Source organism: Phyllopteryx taeniolatus, chromosome 5 (genome assembly GCF_024500385.1).
Source record: "Phyllopteryx taeniolatus isolate TA_2022b chromosome 5, UOR_Ptae_1.2, whole genome shotgun sequence".
Classification (NCBI taxonomy): Eukaryota; Metazoa; Chordata; class Actinopteri; order Syngnathiformes; family Syngnathidae; genus Phyllopteryx; species Phyllopteryx taeniolatus.
Window position 1 is genome coordinate 2,977,801 of NC_084506.1, and position 18,983 is coordinate 2,996,783.

Sequence of the window (18,983 nt, forward strand, 5' to 3'; positions counted from 1 at the left end):
CTATTCTCGCTAAAGAGCACAAATGGAGTGATATGGAAAAATTCCCACACCCCGACAAACTTGTTTTTGAAACATGGAGTGCCATTCCTGACATGTATATTAACATTAAAAAGTATGCATTTGGAGTACTGTCCATCTTTGGCTCAACATACTTATGTGAGCAAGTTTTCTCAAGCATCAACTTCATAAAGTCCAAACACCGCTCCCGCCTCACAGATGAGAGCCTACAGTCTTACAGCCCCAACATAGGAAAGATCTGCAGCGAACCTCAGACACAGAAGTCACATTAAACAGGCAAGAACAATAGCATTAAAAAAGCCATTCCCCCCCAAAAAAAAACATTTATTTCAGACTCCGATCAGATGATGTAGTTTTTTTGTATGTTCAGGTGCCTAGTTGATTGCAGGCTGAGAAAAAAACCCTGAGAGGACCAGTAAACACTGACATGGACTTGTCAAAGACGCTCCTAATTTTATATTTATTTTTAAAGCTGCTAAGCTGCAGCTAAATGTTTTATTTATATTAAAGTGGGGTAGTTTTTATTTTACTTTTACACAAATATAGGAAGGATTTAAATAGGCCTAGTTCACAGTTTAATTTATTTCAAAGTACGGCAACAAATGCACACTGCACTTCTCGTTATATTCAGTGGTTGTAACAGGTAAAATAAATAAAAGATGAAAACTTCTAAAAGTTCACAAGCTCTGTTATTTTTTGCAGCTCCTGACTATTTTTTATTTATTTTTTTGGTAGAAGAGGGGCAAAATGGCTCTTTTGATAATAAAGGTTGCAGACCTCTGGTCTAAACTTATGCCTGCTAAGACCACATAAATCCAGCATATTAGGTAGACCACTGGTCTAGAAGTCAACTGAGATAGGCGCCAGCACACCTGCGACCCTAGTGAGGAAAATGGACAATGGATGGATGGATGGATATTATTATATTTGTCAAATCACCTCACTGGCCAGCATAGCAATGGGAGGGCAGGGGGCGGCACACAAATGATCAGTGGTGGGGATAGACACTCGAGGTCAGCGGACATATTAAAGTCACCAGCGATTATCACCAGCTCATTCTATATTTAATAAGGGTACCCGCTCACCAGAGGCGTTGCTAGGCATAAAGCTCTACTGGGGCACAGGCCATCTACTGTGTATCCCCTTACACTCTCTCTCTCTCTCTCTCACACAGCGAGTCGCCTGGGAGCGTAAACGGAACTGTTGCACCGTTCTGTGCAGTCTTGACTTGTCAATTACAACGTACAGCTGTTGCAGTGGAGAAGATCTGGTCATTTTTCAAAATAAAACATGTGACACGCGAAAACCCAATCCATCCATCCATCCATCCATTTTCTTTACCGCTTATCCCCACTAGGGTCGCGGGCTGCTGGAGCCTACGGCCATTCCTTCTATGCGACTTGGTAACAAATGCCTCATGGACCAGTACCGGTCCGCGGACCGGGGGTTGGTGACCACTGCTATAGATGTTTATAATTTACAAGTACATAGCCATCCCACCACATTTCAATTGTACAGCCAGCGCCATAACCTCTGTCCTGCATGCTTCCCTTATGTCCCTGTCCTGTCCAGTCCTGTCCTATCTTGTCCTATCCTTCCCTCACAGGGTGCAGCACGACTGCCCCATACAAAACTCAATTCTGATGTGTCATTGTACTAGGTGTATAATGATTTACTTTCCTCATCTTGTTTATAGATAGTGTCTTTTGTTGTCTTCTTTACCTATATTATTTAGTTATCTCTTCACTCTATCTCCTTTTTGTTGTTTCTGTCACTCCCTTTTAAAAACTTGTAATTCTCAATAAATATCCATCATAGAAACCACAGTGGTAGTTTAAGAAGTCCACTGTGACACAGTACAACGGCATAAATGGGGTACAGATCCTCCTTTCTGCTTGATATAACAGCCGAACAGGAGGAAAAAATTTAAAAACAAATTTTTTTTTATCACAATCTATTCCATTACCTTAAAATGCATATGCATATTTAAGACAATTCTAACCGCTACTTTTCTATATTTACTCTACGACCCGTACTGAATTCCCCCAGGAAACCAGAAGGATTGAAATGATACAAGAAATTTTATAGAATGTACCACAGATGGCAGGACCGCAAAAGATTAAGAGATCAAGACTACAATAGCAGTATACCTTCCAATCGCCTACTGGCATCAGTTGTTCACAGCTCTCCTGCAGAGAGACAGAGAAAGAGGAAGAAAAAACACTCAGTAATGGTGGAACATGGTTTTCTTTCAAACTGAGACACATCACATATTAAAAATCGTCATGACATGGGTCATCACAAGCTGTCCATATTTATCTCAAAACACTTGATCACGTCTATGTTTAAACAATTACTGGATGGTTGGTTTTGTTCACAAACTATGTAAACCAAACATCTAGTCCGGCTTCAATAATGCTGGTCAGTTTCTACCTCACAAAATGCTGCTAATGTCACAAGTGTGTCTAAATGTATTATAAAAGCTATGACATCCAACATTCTTTCGCTATTTATAAATTGTCCTTTGCAACTGATAAGTAAAAGTGTGCTGGAATATAAAATGGGGGAGTAAAAATAACATTTAGTCATTTGGTAACAGTGCAGGGGGCGTCCTTCACAGCCAAAATACAATTAAATATTCAAAGGCACAAACGAAGGGCAAGGTGGCTTCAAAATGCAGGCATAATGGCCAAAATTTGAAAATGCCAGCCTCCAACACTTTTAGTTTTATGTCAGCAAAAAAATGTGAATGTGATATGTATTAACCTGATGACAAATGGAGTATTATGGTTCGCTATGGTGAAATCTGTGCCTGTTACAATCAAAAGTGCTGACAAATAACACATCATTAAGAGCAATATACAGTAGTTTCCATTTCACCAGTTTCAATAGTTATGGCTCACATTCTAACCTATGTTACTTCAGCACAGGCAATGAAGACCTCATTATTTTTCACATGACCTCATGAAGCTTACTGGACAAATGTCAGACTCAATGTGAGATTAGTTTTATTTCGGGCTTTCTCAAAATGTCCATCTTCTGTGCCCTACAATTGATTGGCAAGGGTGTACCCCATCACTTGGCCATCACTTGGCCCTACCTAGGATAAGGTCCAGCTCAAAGACACTGATGAGAACAAGATTTTAGTAGAAAATATAATACCAGCAGAGCAGTGGTTGGACCACCAGGTGGCACTATTTTCTTTTCAGTATTAGCCACCCTACAACTGTGACGAGTGTATATATTTAATTCAGAGAAAGAACGTGTCCTATTCATGCTCCATATTACTATGACTGTTTTACCACAGTCATATGTATGTCTGCACTTTACATATTTGTTAATATTGTGGATGTTGAAGAGAAGAAGGGCGGCACGGGGGACGAGTGGTTAGCGCATATGCCTCACAGTTCTGAGGACAGGGGTTAAAATCTGGCCTCACCGGGGTTTGCATCTTCTCTGTGCCTGTGTGGGTTTTCTCCGGGCACTCCGGTTTCCTCCCACATCCCAAAAACATGCATGGTAGGTTGATTAAGGACTCTAAATTACCCTTAGGTGTGAATGTGTGCGCGAATGGTTGATTGTTTGTATGTGCCCTGCGATTGGCTTGCGACCAGTTCAGGGTGTACCCCACCTCTCGCCCGAAGTTAGCTGGGATAGGCTCCAGCACGCCCGCAACCCTTGTGAGGCTAAAGCGGTACAGAAAATGGATGGATGGATGGATGGATGACGAGAAGAAGGTATGTTGAACAATGAGTCCCATTTAGCAACAGTTACAAATGTTTACCGAATTCCTGTAAATATTTTGTTTGCGCACAAACAGTAGCATAGTTACATACCTTTGAGTACGAGATTGTGAAGGGATGTATGACTGCAGTTTGGGTATGGATTTTTGTGAAGCTTGATAACCATTTTTTTCCTGACCAATAACAATTATAGACTTTACACCAATCTGATCGGTATCGGCCGATAATTAGCATTTTATGCTGATCGGCTTTAATGTCGTAATTCGTCGATCCGATCAATGGCGCAAAAGACATTTACTCTGCATTCCCATCATGTACAATATATCCAAAGGCTAGTTTATTTTTAGCCTTGTCCCGTGTCATTTGTCTTAGTACTGTAAATATCCGACAGCCAAGAAAGTTATTTTTAAAAAAAACACGTGTGGGACAGACGACACATAATGCGTGGATCAGACTACAAGAAGATTAGCAGTATACAGTACACAAGTATATACAGTAAATGAACAAGTCATTTAAATAGACACATTGCTCCATCTTGTGATCGGATAAGTGATCGGTTATCGTTTTTTTTTTTTTTTTTAAACTCGCTGATCGGTGATCGGCCCCAAAAGTCCTGAACGTGTAAAGCCTAAACAATTATTGCTTAATTACAGACCTTTTTTTTTAAAAAACCCAAAAATGATTGTACCTGATGAAAAGATTGGACCATAGGGACATGTTGTGGTAAGGTGTGACCGGTAATTTAAAACTCATTCATTCCCAGCCTTCCCAATTCACAAGGATATTTGACTTCTAAAGCCGTCAATGACAGCGTTTTTAAGGTTGTAATCAGTTGAGTTGATTTCAAGATGTAAATGTTGGAAATTAGACATTGTGAGAACCACACTGAACATGCTAAGGAGAGAGCTGTCTCAGGAGATTTGAAACTTTCCTGTGACTACAGACTAAATTAAAGTTTTAAGGTCCACTGAACTGTGGCCAGCCTCCGTCGCCGTGGCCGGTAGAGGAAAACTGAAGACAAATTAGAGATGGCTAATAGGAATGGTAACAAAATAATCCAAAACAACTTTCAAAGCGATTAGAGGGGAACTCCACAGTCAAGGTACATCAGTGTCAGAAAAACACACCATTTAGCCTGTTCTTCTTTTTCTTTCGGCCTGTCCCGTTATCAATCTCCAGCATCCTCCTCTCGAACACCACCTGCCCTCACATCTTCTCTCACTACCTCTATCAACCTTCTCTTTGGTCTTCCTGTAGCCCTCTTGCCTGGCAGCTCCATCATCATCACCCTTCTACCAACATACTCACGATCCCTCCTCTGGACATGTCCATCCATCCATTTTCTGAGGCGCTTCTCCTCACTAGGGTCGCGGGCGTGCTGGAGCCTATCCCAGCTATTATCGGGCAGGCGGCGGGGTACACCCTGAACTGGTTGCCAGCCAATCGCAGGGCACATACAAACAAACAACCATTCACACTCACATTCACACCTACCGGCAATTTAGAGTTTTCAATTAACATAGCATGCATGTTTTTGGGATGTAGGAGGAAACCGGAGAGCCCGGAGAAAACCCACGCAGGCACAGGGAGAACATGCAAACTCCATACAGGCGGGGCCAGGGATTGAACCCCGGTCCTCAGAACTGTGAGGCTGACGCTCTAACCAGTCGACCACCGTGCCGCCTCTGGACATGTCCAAATCATCAAAGTCTGCTCTCTCTAACTTTATCTCCAAAACATCTAACGTTGGCTGTCCCTCTGATGAGCTAATTTCTAATCCTATACAACCTGGTCACTCCGAGAGCGAACCTCAACATCTTCATTCCGCCACCTCCAGCTCTGCTTCCAGTTGTCTCTTCAGTGCCACTGTCTGTAATCCGTACATCATGGCTGGCCTCACCACCGTCTTGTAAATTTTGCCCTTCATCCTAGCAGAGACTCTTCTGTCAAATAAACCACCTGACACCTTCTTCTGTCCATTTCAAACTGCTTGGACCAGTTTCTTCACTTCCTTACCACACTCACCATTGCTCTGGACTCTTGACCGCCAGTATTTAAAGTCCTCCACCCTCGCTATCTCTTCTCCCTGTAGCCTCACTCTTTGCCCTCCACCCCTCTCATTCATGCACATATATTCTGTCTTACTTTGGCTAATCTTCATTCCTTTCCTTTCCAGTGCATACCTCCATCTTTCTATATGTTCTTCCACCTACTCCCTGCTTTCACTGCAGATCACAATGTCATCTGTGAACATCTTGGTCCACGGGGACTCCAGTCAAACCCCATCTGTTGGCCTATCAATCACCACTGCAAACAGGAAGGGGCTCAAGCCTGATCCCTGATGCAGACCCACCTCCACCAGAAACTCCTCTGACAGACCTACAGAACACCTCACCACTGTTCTACTGCCCTCATTGATGTCCTGTACTATTTTAACATACTTCTCTGCCACTCCAGACTTCCGAACACAGTACCACAGTTGCTTTCTGGGTACCCTGTCATATATTCTTTCTCTAGGTCTACAAAGACACAATGTAGCTCCTTCTGACCTTCTCTGTACTGCTCCATTAACACCCTCAAAGCAAATAATGCATCTGTGGTACTCTTCCTTGGCACAAAACTATACTGTCACTCGTAAATACTAACGTCTGTCCTGATTCTAGCCTCCACTACTCTTTCCCATAATTTCATTGTGTGGGTCATCAACTTTATTCATCTATAGTTCCCACAGCTCTGCACATAAGCCTTGTTCTTAAAAATGGACACCAGCACACTTTTCCTCTATTCCGCACGCATCTTCTCACCTGCTAGAATTCTGTTGAACAAGCTGGTCAAATACTCCATAGCCACCTCTCCTAGATGCTTCTATACCATCATTTTCAATACCTCTTATCCTGTTCAGGTTCAAGTGGTGCTGAACCCTATCCGCAGTGGACAAATAAACATGGACAACCATTTGCACTCACATTCACACCCTCACTGAGTGGGAACGGAACCTACTTTGCCTGCATCAAAGTAAGGCGAATGTACCACTTCAACATCAGTGACTTCTTCCGTCCGTCCAAGGGTACATTCTGTCATCAGGACCAACTGCCATTTTTCCATCTTTAGTGGCTTTCTGATTAGTCGACTAGTCACATAAATAATCAGTGACTAATCGACTATCAAAATAATCGTTTGTGGCAGCCCGACAACACAGTAAAACTGCACAGCTAAGTCCCAAGTTACACCTATGCAATAATCATCTAAAGAATTCCATACTGGATCGGTCGTGGTCCGGGTTAACAGCGTCCGCCTCGGCACCGTTAACCTGCAGGGCGTCGGTGGAAATTCAGCTACTGTGGGTCGAAGACGAAGGAGAGGTGGATAGCGGGTTCTTAGCCAGAAAGAGAAGAGGAAAGCACAGAGCCTAGAATTGAATGTGGGAACTTTGAATGTTGGATCTATGACAGGAAAATCTCTGGAGTTGGTTGACATGATGATTAGGAGAAAGGTTGATATATTGTGGGTCCAGTAGACCAGGTGGAAAGGCAGTAAGGCTAGAAGTTTAGGGACAGGGTTTACATTATTTTACCATGTTGTGGATGGGAACAGAATTGGAGTAAGGGTTATTTTAAAAGAAGAGTTGGCTAAGAATGTCTTGGAGGTCAAAAGAGTATCAGATAGAGTGATTAGGCCGAAACTTGAAATTGAGGGTGTTATGTATAATGTGATTAGTGGGTATGCCCCACAGGCAGGATGTGCCCAAGAGGTGAAAGAGAAATTCTGGAAGGAGCTAGACGAAGTAGTTCTGAGCATCTCAGACAGAGAGAGAGTCGTGATTGGTGCAGTTTGTAATGGACATGTTGGTGAAGGAAACAGTGGTAATGAAGATGTAATGGGTAAGTACGGCATCTCGGAAAGGAACTTGGAGGGAGAGATGATTGCAACAAGGATGGAAATGGCTGTAGTGAACACTTTTTTTCAGAAGAGGCAGGAACATGGTGTGAACTACAAGAGAGGAGGTAGAAGCACGCACGTGGATTAGATCTTGTGCAGACGATGCCATCTGAAGGAGGTTACTGACTGTAAGGTAGTGGTAGGGGAGAGTGTGGCTAGACAGCGTAGGATGGTTGTGTGTAAGATGACTCTGGTGGTGGGGAGGAAGATTAAGAAGACAACGGCAGAGCAGAAAACCATGTGGTGGAAGCTGAGAGAGGAAGAGTGTGGTGTGGCTTTTCGGGAAGAGGTGAGACAGATTCTCGGTGTACAGGAGGATTTTCCACAAGACTGGACCATTACAGCCAAGGTGATCAGAGAGACAGGCAGGCGAGTACTTGGTGTATCTTCTGGCAGAAAAGGAGAGAAGGAGACTTGATCGTGGAACCTCACAGTAGAGGAAATCATACAAGGAAAGAGGTTAGCTAAGAAGAAGTGGGACACTGAGAGGAAAGGCGAAAGGAATACATTGAGATGCGATGTAGGGCAAAGGTAGAGGTGGCAAAGGCCAAAGAAAAATGAGAGCGAAGAAAGAGTAGAAGAGGCAAGTACGGTGGACCAGGAAGTGGCAATGATTAGTAAGGGGAAAGTAAGAAAGGAAAATGGAAAGGCAGTTGGTCCTGATGACATTCCTGGGGAGGTCTGGAAACATCTAGGAGAGGTGGCTGTGGAGTTTTTGACCAGGTTGTTCAACAGAAGTCTTCTTCTTTTCCTTTCGGCTTGTCCCGTTAGGGGTCGCCACAGCACGTCATCCTTTTCCATGTAAGCCTATCTCCTGCATCCTCCTCTCGAACACCAACTGCCATCATGTCTTCCCTCACGACATCCATCAACCTTCTCTTTGGTCTTCCTCTAGCTCTCTTGCCTGGCAGCTCCATTTTCATCATCCTTCTACCAATATACTCACTATTTGTCATCTGGATGTGTCCAAACCATCAAAGTCTGCTCTCTCTAACTTTGTCTCCAAAACATCGAACCTTGGCTGTCCCTCTTCTGTCACATAACACACCTGACACCTTCCTCCACCCGTTCCAACCTGCTTGGACCCGTTTCTTCACTTCCTGACCACACTAACCTTTGCTCTGGACGGTTGACTGGAGTATTTATAGTCCTCCACCCTTGCTATCTCTTCTCCCTGTTGCCTCACTCTTCCCCCACCACCCCTCTCATTCATGCACATATATTCATGCACATATATTCTGTCTTATTTTCGGCTAATCTTCATTCCTCTTCTTTCCAGTGCATTCCTCCATCTCTCTACCTGTTCCTCCAGCTGCTCCCTGCTTTCACTGCAGATCACAATGTCATCTGCAAACATCATGGTCCACGGGGATTCCTGTCTAACCTCATCTGTTAGCCTATCCATCACCACTGCAAAAAGGAAGGGGCTCAGGGCTGATCCCTGATGCAGTCCCACCTCCACCTTAAATTCGTCTGTCACACCTACAGCACACCTCACCGCTGTTCTGCTGCCCTCGTACATGTCCTGTATTATTCTAACATACTTCTCTGCCACTCCAGACTTCCGCATGCAGTACTACAGTTCCTCTCTGGGTACTCTGTCATAGGCATTCTCTAGATCTACAAAGACACAATGTAGCTCCTTCTGACGTCCTCTGTACTTTTCCATCAACATCCTCAAGGCAAATAATGCATCTGTGGTACTCTTTCTAGGCATGAAACCATACTGTTGCTCGCAAATACTCACTTCTGTCCTGAGTCTAGCCTCCACTACTCTTTCCCATAACTTCATTGCTACACTCAGGCATCTTCTCACGTACTAGAATTCTATTGAACAAGCTGGTCAAAAACTCCACAGCCACCTTTCCTAGATGCTTCCATACCTCCACAGGAATGTCATCAGGACCAACTGCCTTTCCATTTTTCATTCTCTTTAATGCCTTTCTAACGTCCCCCTTACTAATCATTGCCACTTCTTGGTCCATCACACTTGCCTCTTCTACTCTCCCTTCTCTCTCATTTTCCTCATTCATCAACTCCTCGAAGTATTCTTTCCAGCTAGCTAGCACACTGCTGGCACCAGTCAACATATTTCCATCTCTATCCTTAATCACCCTAACCTGCTGCACATCCTTCCCATCTCTATCCCTCTGTCTGGCCAGCCTGTATAGATCCTTTTCTCCTTCTTTAGTGTCCAAACTGCCATACATGTCATCATATGCCTCATTTGGCCTTTGCCACCTCTACCTTTGCCCTGTGTCGCATCTCAATGTATTCCTTTCGCCTGTCCTCGGTCCTCTCAGTGTCCCACTTCTTCTTAGCTAACCTTTTTCCTTGTATGATTTGCTGTACTGTGGGGTTCCACCACTAGGTCTCCTTCTCTCCTTTCCTGCCAGAAGATACACCAAGTAGTCTCCTGCCTGCCTCTCTGATCACCTTGGCTGCAGTGGTCCAGTCTTCTGGGAGCTCCTCCCGTCCACTGAGAGCCTGTCTCACCTCTTCCGAAAAGCTACACAACACTCGTCCTGTCTCAGTTTCCACCACATGGTTCTCATCTCTGCCTTTGTCTTCCTAATCTTCCTCCCCACCACCAGAGTCATCTTACACACCACCATCCTATGCTGTCAAGCCACACTCTGCCCTACCACTACCTTACAGTTGGTAACCTCCTTCAGATTATATCGTCTGCACAAGATGTATTCCACCTGCGTGCTTCTACCTCCACTCTTGTAGGTCGCCCTATGTTCGTGCCTCTTCTGGAAAAAAGTGTTCACTACAGCCATTTGCATTCCTGTTGCAAAGTCTACCACCATCTGTCCCTCCAAGTTCCTTTCCTGGATGCCGTACTTACCCATCACTTCTTCATCACCCATCAAGGACGGTGACGAGTCTGCATATCGACATGAAGCGGAGCGGCTGGAGCTGTGGTGCGGCCGACACAACCTGGAGCTGAACACGCTCAAGACTGTAGAGATGATCGTGGACTTCAGGAGGCATCCTTCGCCACAGCTGCCCCTCACGCTGTCCAGCTGCCTTGTGTCAACCGTCGAGACCTTCAAGTTCCTGGGAATTACAATCTCCCAGGACCTGAAGTGGGCGACCAACATCAACTCCGTCCTCAAAAAGGCCCAGCAGAGGATGTACTTCCTGCGGCTTCTGAGAAAGCATGGCCTGCCACCGGAGCTGCTGAGACAGTTCTACACAGCGGTCATCGAATCAGTCCTGTGTTCTTCCATCACAGTCTGGTTTGGTGCTGCTACAAAAAAGGACAAACTCCGACTGCAACGGACAATCAAAACTGCTGAAAGGATTGTCGGTACCCCCCTACCCACCCTTGAGGACTTGCACGCTGCCAGAACTAAGACAAGGGCGTGCAAAATCCTCTCGGACCCTCCCCACCCTGGTCACCAGCTCTTCCAGCTCCTTCCCTCAGGTAGGCGCTACCGATCAATGCAAACTAGAACTAGTAGACATTCCAACAGCTTCTTCCCTCTTGCAATCAACTTCTTGAACAGCTAACTTACAATTCCATTACAACAAGCTGGCAATTTTTTGACTTGAGTTCGTTGTCACATTTCTGTATTATGTATTACTCGTGCACTCACTGCCGAAGAACCCGCTTTCCACCTCTTCTTCTTCTTTGACTTCGACCCACAGTAGCTGAATTTCCAATGGCGCCCTGCAGGTTGACGGGGCCGGTGGCGGACGTTGTTAACCCGGGCCACAACCGATCCGGTATGGAATTCTTTGGATGAACGCTCAAATTTGTTTGGCAAAGTTTTAAGCTGGATGCCCTTCCTGACGCAACCCTCTGCATTTATCCGGGCTTGGGACCGGCCTACAGTTTAACAGTTCAACAGAAGTCTAGGGGGTGAAAAGATGCCTGAGGAATGGCGGGAAAGTGTGCTGGTGCCCATTTTTAAGAACAAGGGTGATGTGCAGAGCTGTGGGAACTATTGCGGAATAAAGTTGATGACCCACACAATGAAGTTATGGGAAAGAGTAGTGGAGGCTAGACTCAGGACAAAAGTGAGTATTTGCGAGCAACAGTATGGTTTCATGCCTAGAAAGAGTGCCAAAGATGCATTATTTGCCTTGAGGATGTTGATGGAAAAGTACAGAGAAGACAGAAGGAACTATATTGTGTCTTTGATCCACAAAGACACGAGAGAGCGAGAGAAAGCCTATGACAGAGTACCCAGAGAGGAACTGTGGTACTGCATACTGAGGTTTGGAGTGGCAGAGAAATATGTTAGAATAGTGTAGGACATGTATAAGTGCAGCAGAACGGTGGTCAGGTGTGCTGTAGGTGTGACAGAGGAGTTTAAGGTTTAGGTGGTACTGCATCAGGGATCAGCTCTGAGCCCTTTCCTGTTTGCAGTGGTGATGGATAGGCTGACAGATGAGGTTAGACTGGAATCCCCGTGGACCATGATGTTTGCAGATGACAATGTGATCTGCAGTGAAAGCAGGGAGCATGTGGAGGAACAGTTAGAAAGGTGGAGGCATGCACTGGAAAGGAGAGGAATGAAGATTAGCCAAAGTAAGACAATATATGTGCATGAATGAGAGGGGTGGAGGGGGAAGAGTGAGGCTACAGGGAGAAGAGATAGCAAGGGTCAAAGATTTTAAATACTTGGGGTCAACAGTCCACAACGGTGTGTGTGGTAAGGAAGTGAAGAAAAGAGTCCAAGCAGGTTGGAACAGGTGGAGGAAGGTTTCAGGTGTGTTATGTGACAGAAGAGTCTCTGCGAGGATGAAGGGCAAAGTTTATAAGAGAGTGGTGAGGCCAACCATGATGTTGAGGTGGCGGAAATGAAGATGTTGAGGTTCGCTCTCGGAGTGACCAGGTTGGATAAAATTAGAAATGAGCTCATCAGAGGGACAGCCAAAGTTAGATGTTTTGGAGACAAAGTCAGAGAGAGCAGACTTCGATTATTTGGACACGGCCAGAGGAGAAATAGTGAGTATATTGGTAGAAGGATGATGAGGATGGAACTGCCAGGCAAGACAGCTCGAGGAAGCCCAAATAGAAGGTTGATAGATGTCGTTAGGGAAGACATGAGGGCAGTTGGTGTTAGAGAGGAGGAAGCAGGAGATAGGCTTTCATGGAAAAGGATGACACGCCGTGGTGACCCCTAACGGGACAAGCCGAAAGGAAAAGAAGATTATCAACATATTAATATGACACACCTGTGAGGTGGATGGATTATCTCAGCATAGAACAACTCACTAACACAGACTGAACAATATTTGAGAGAAATGGGCTTTTTGTGTGCACAGATAATTACTGTTGAAAATGCTGATGTAGAGCACATTATCGGTATTTGTTTGTCTGCCATGTAGAAGGTCATGATGGGGAGGATAAGCTAGGTTTGAAACGAGACTCTCTCTCTCTCTCTTTCACTCTCCCTCTCACATTCAGTGCCACCAAAAAGTATTAGCACCCCTTCACTTTTCCCACATTTTGCTGTTAGAGACTTATTCTAAAGCTGATTTGAGTATAGTTTTCTTTTTTTTAAAATCTACATAAAATATCCCATAATGACAAAGTAAAAATATATTTTCACAGAGTTGTGCCAATTTCTTGAAAATCTGAACATTTAAACATAATAGGTACATAAGTATTCACACACTTGGCTTAATATTTTGTTGAAGCACCTTTGGCAGGAATCACAGCCTCAAGTCTTCTTGGGTATGTCTCTACGAGCTTGGCACACCTGTTTTGGGGCATTTTCTCCCATTCTTCTCTGCAGATCCTGTCAAGGTCAGACAGGTTGGATGGGCTTCGTCCGTGGGCAGCCATTATTAGGTCTTTCCAAAGATGTTCGATTGGATTCAAGTCTGGGCTCTGGCTGGGGCACAGGCTGCTTCTGAAGCCACACCTTTATTATCTTGGCTGCGTGCTTTCGGTCATTGTCGTGTTGGAAGGTGAATCGGCGCCCTAGCCTGAATTCCAGAGAACCCTGGAGCAAGTTCTCTTGAAGATTTTTCCAATATTTAGCAGCTGTCCTCTTACCGTCTATCCGGACTAGTCGCCCAGTTCCTGCAGCAGAAAAACAGCCCTGCAGCATAATGCTCCCACCACAATGCTTCACAGTACGGATGGTGTTAGCCAGGTGATGTGCAGTGCCTCTTCTTCTCCAAATATGATGTTTGCAATTCTGGCCAAAAAGTTCTATTTTGGCTTCATCAGACAAGAGAATTTTGTTTTTGCAGGTCTGAGAATCCTTAAGGTGCCTTTTGGCAAACTCCAAGCGAGCTGCCATGTGCCTTTTAGTGAGAAGTTCCTTCCGTCTGGCCACTCTACCTAAAGGCCTGATTGGTGGAGTGCGTTAGCAATGGTTGACCCTCGAGATGGTTCTGCTATCTCCAAAAGGGAACACTGGAGCTCCGCCTTAGTGACCATAGGGTTCTTGTTCACCTCTCTGACCAAGGCCCTTCTTCCCGGGTTACTCAGCTTGGTCTGATGGCCAGACCTAGAAAAGGTCCCTGTGGTTCCAAACTTCTTCCATTTCCTAATAATTGAGACCAAAGTGCTTTTCGGGACCTTCAGTGCTGCTGAAAATCTTTTGTATCCTTCCCCGGATTTGTGCCTTGACACTATCTGGTCTCTGAGGTCTGCAGACAATTCCTCAGACTTCATAGAAGAAGAATAGAAGAATCATCTTTTATTGTCATGAACATGCATGCATGCACACGAAATTTGTTCTCTGCATTTAACCCATCACAGTGAACACATACACATGTTAGTGGAACACACTGGAGCAGGGGGCAGCTGAAGCGCCCGGGGAGCATTTCGGGGTATCCGTGTCTTGCTCAAGGACACCACAGCCGTGAGTCCGGGGGATGTTGGCGGATGGTCCAGTCGGGGTTTTGAACCTAGGTCCCCCACGGTGGCAGGCGATGATCTTAACCATTGGGCCACAGCTGCCCCATTGCTTCATTGCTTGGTTTCTTCTCTGACATGCACTGCCAACTATGAGACCTTATATATACAGTTGTGTGCCATTCCAAATTATGTTCATCAACTGAATTTATCACAGGTGGACTCCATTCAAGAGCTTAGCCCACCTGAGCTTAGGTTTGAGTGTCATAGGAAAGGGTGTGAATACTTACGTACCTATTATGTTTGAATGTTGACATTTTTTACAAATTTACACAAATGTCTAAAAATATGTTTTTACATTGTCATTATGGGACATTTGATGTAGATTTTATTTTAAAGAAAATTATATGTCATGGTACGAAGTTGGATGTGAGTTGGATTGGACCCAAGAGCAGACTGAGGCGGAGGGAGTAGATTTAGAATGGTTTATTGCAGGTTGCCTCAGGGTAAGGATATCCAAGGCCAGGTGGTGGGCCATCAGGAACAAGGAGCGAGCAGGAAGAAGAAATGTGGCCATGTGGTGTGACTTGGCGGTGTGGCAGGAGCAGACAGCAAGGCGGTGAAGGCACAGAAGGAACAGGTACGAGCATCGGCCAGTGAGTCACAGACAAGTGTAAATACTCAGGCGAAGGTTTGCTGGACTTGGCAGGCTCAAATGTAATCAGGGCTGCTTGAAGACAGGTGCGCTGTACAGGTGATGGTGATTGCTGGCGAGAAAGCGGGGGAGAGGGAGAGACAAGGTGCAAGGCGCCACCCGAGCTCCAAAAGAGGAACTCCAAGGCATGAATCCTGACACTATACTCAAATCAGCTTTAGAATAAGTCTGTAACATTGCAAAATGTGGAAAAACGTGAAGAGGTGTGACTGATTTCAGGTGGCACTGTATGTGTGTGTCTCTGTGTGTGTGTGTGTGAGCCCCATGCCTCTCACACACACCATTGGTCTATGAATGTGCCTCACACACACACACACACACACACACGCACACACACACGCACACACACCGTGTAAATCCAACCCCAAATTAAAACTTATTTATTTAAAAGAAGCCTTCACAGCTAGTTGAGAAAAGGCAAGTTTGCTTCATTTGTCATTTATAATTAATGTATATATACCATTATTTATATTTTCATACCTCTCTCACACACCATTGGTCTATGAATGTTTTCTTCAATCCTACCTACTATCTCAAATTCTACCTCATTAGAAACAGCATATGTTGACATGAGCAATATCTCAGGCATTTAATTTACCCCTTACATTTCTGTTGAGTTTTTTTTAACTGAATTGGTCTAATATGCATCATACAGTCACAGATAAACCTTAACCTTCATTTGATGAGGAACACTGCCAATCTTATATGTTTACTACAACTTTCTGAAACATATGCATCGAATGTATTTGGGTGTAAGAGAAATGTAGAATTTGTGCCGTGTATTTTTTCTTAAATTAATATTGTGTACCGGTGCTTTATTTTGTGTTTTTGCTTGTTATGATTGTTACCGGAAGGGTCCCGCTCGTCCGATGGCGGGTCTGGCGGAGCCAGTGCCGTGCGATGACATGCCAACGATGAGTAGGACGACTGTGGGAAGCGGGGTTGTTAAAGGGCTTCACGCTCGAAGGGCATGGCTGCCCTCCTAATGCCTCTTCTCCTTTCTCCTGCTGTGTTTTGAAACAACATGCAACCACAAAACATTCATTATTGCTTTATATACAAATTGTACATTATTTTCATATGGATATTATTTATAATTGTATATTATAAAACTACAAATTGGTGAGTTACATGAATGATGAATTGAATCGATGTTTCCCTTTGTAATTGGAAGGGAAATAGTTTGCGAAAGGAAAAATTACACTGTCGCTGTGTTTCGGCTTTTTTTGAGCCAGCTTCACTGTCGCTGAACAGTAAAATGGGTCAGGCACTCACAACACACAAAATCAATGAGACGGTCGATAACCTGTGTCTTTCTGGTTTATGTGCATTACATTAGGATTGTTATATTCAGTGGTGTGACAAAATAGTTTGGTTTTCCATAAGTAATCTAACTCCAATTCTATTTATTTTATTATTTATTTATTGTCATTTTGTAGAATTGTCTGCTATCCACACTGTGAAATCACTGTAGTTGTTTCTGTGTAGTCATACACAGTGGGTACGGAAAGTATTCAGACCGCCTTTTTTCACTCTTTTTTATATTGCAGCCATTTACTAAAATTTGCCATATTTTTCCACATCAATGTACACACAGCACCCCATATTGACAGAAAAAAAACTGAATTGTTGAAATTTTTGCTGATTTATTAAAAAAGAAAATTCAGTAAAGTATTCAGACCCTTTGCTCAGTAATTAGTAGATTAATTTTGTTTGTCCTGTTCGGCTGTTAGGTCAAACAGAATGGGGGAGAAAAAAATAAATAAATGTCGAAGCACCCTTTTGAGCTAATACAGCCATGAGTCTTTTGGGGAATGATACAACAGGTTTTTCACACCTGGATTTGGGGATCATCTGCCATTCCTCCTTGCAGATCCTCTCCAGTTCTGTCAGGTTGGATGGTGAACTTTGGTGGGCAGCCATTTTCAGGTCTTTCCAGAGAGGCTCAATTGGTTTTAAGTCAGGGCTCTGTCTGGGCCATTCAAAAACAGTCACGGAGTTGTTCTGAAGCCATCCATCCATCCATTTTCTTAGCCGCTTCTCCTCGCTAGAGTCGCGGGCGTGCTGGAGCCTATCCCAGCTATCATCGAGCAGGAGGCGGGGTACACCCTGAACTGGTTGCCAGCCAATCGCAGGGCACATACAAACAAACAACAATTCACACTCACATTCACACCGACGGGCAATTTAGAGTCTTCAATAACCTACCATGCATGTTTTGGGGATGTCGGAGGAAACCGGAGCGCCCGGAGAAAACCCACGCAGGCACGGGGAGAACATGCAAACTCCACACAGGCAGGGCCGAGGATTGAACCCCGGTCCTCAGAACTGTGAGGCAGACGCTCTAACCAGTCATCCACCGCGCAGCGTACTGAAGCCACTCCTTTGTTATTTTAGCTGTGTGCTTAGGGTCATTGTCTTTATTGAAGGTAAACCTTCGGCCCAGTCTCAGGTTCTGAGCACTCTGGAAAAGGTTTCCGTCCAGGAGATCCCTGTACTTGGCCACATTCATCTTTTCTTCGATTGCAACCAGTCTCCCTGTCCCTGTAGCTGAAAAACACACCCACAGCATGATGCTGCCACCACCATGCGTCACTGTTGGGACTGTATTGGACAGGTGATGAGCAGTGCCTCGTTTTCTCCACACATGCCACTGAGAACTTTTTGGCCTTAATTCTATCTTGGTCTCATCAGACCAGAGAATCTTATTTCTCAGCATTTTGGAGTCCTTCAGGTGTTTTTTAGCAAACCCCATGCGGGCTTTCATGTGTCTTGCACTGAGGAGAGGCTTCCGTTGGACCACTCTGGCATAAAACCCTGACTGGTGGAAGACTGCAGTGATGGTTGACTTTCTAGAACTTTCTCCCATCTCCCGACTCCATCTCTGGAGCTCAGCCACAGTGATCATTGGGTTCTTCTGTACCTCTCTCACCAAGGCTCTTCTCCCCCAATTGCTCAGTTTGGCCGGACGGCCAGCTCTAGGAAGCGTACTGTCAGGGCTGCTGTTTCAGCACCCTGAGTCCAACCCGTGTGTGTGTGTGTCATGGGTGCTTTGCAGGGTTGACGTGTTGGAGTCTAGCAGCTGCACCTAGTCATCCTAATTACACCTGACTGCTCTTAAGACGGTGTGGGACTCCAACTCGTCACCAGACTATCAACGCTCTATATCGAGTTCGTAGCCTAGCCACCTTGCCTATCTTTTTGCTTCCTGAACACCTAGTGAGTTACCTCTACCTGATTCTTGTTTTTTTGTCCCCAGTCTGCCATCTGCCCTTGCTCCCTGCAAACCAGTGCTCACCTCTTGCGGCCCACCGACAACCCTGCCAGACTGGTCCTCGTTGGAACACTGCCAATCCCGGATTTAGTTCTCAGAGTTCCTTTGTTCACTTCCAAGCTGCAATAAACCTTTATTCACCTCCCTGTCCTATCTGCATCTGGATCCAACTTACAACCTGAATCCTGACAGCATAGTCTGGCTTGTCATGGACCCAGCGGAGATGGATCCCCTTCGCCAAACAGTTACCAGACAGAGCATGCTTTTGGAGCAACACGACCAAGCCCTCACCCTGCTGATTCAAAAGGTACGTGACTTCTCACAAGCTCTCACATCCCTCCAAAATCAATTTGCCTCACTCCAAACTTGCGAAATGCCGCCTGCTGCAGCATCCACCGCTCCCACTGCCCCCCTCACCCACATAATGCGTGAACCGTATGTACTTGCAGCAGCCCCTTACAACGG

The 18,983-nt window shown here is 45.0% G+C and overlaps 1 protein-coding gene across 2 annotated transcripts in view; it reads right to left on the minus strand.

Moving 5' to 3' along the window:
• The window catches only part of ndrg4 (NDRG family member 4), a 67,072-nt gene that overhangs the window by 20,602 nt on the left and 27,487 nt on the right, over positions 1 to 18,983 (minus strand). For both annotated transcript variants that reach the window (XM_061772936.1, XM_061772935.1), the window contains exons 3-4: positions 16,093 to 16,251; positions 2,169 to 2,207 (exon numbers count right to left, since the gene is read on the minus strand). In XM_061772936.1, the coding sequence (XP_061628920.1) occupies positions 2,169 to 2,207; positions 16,093 to 16,251 (198 nt within the window). The remainder of the gene's footprint in view (positions 1 to 2,168; positions 2,208 to 16,092; positions 16,252 to 18,983) is intronic.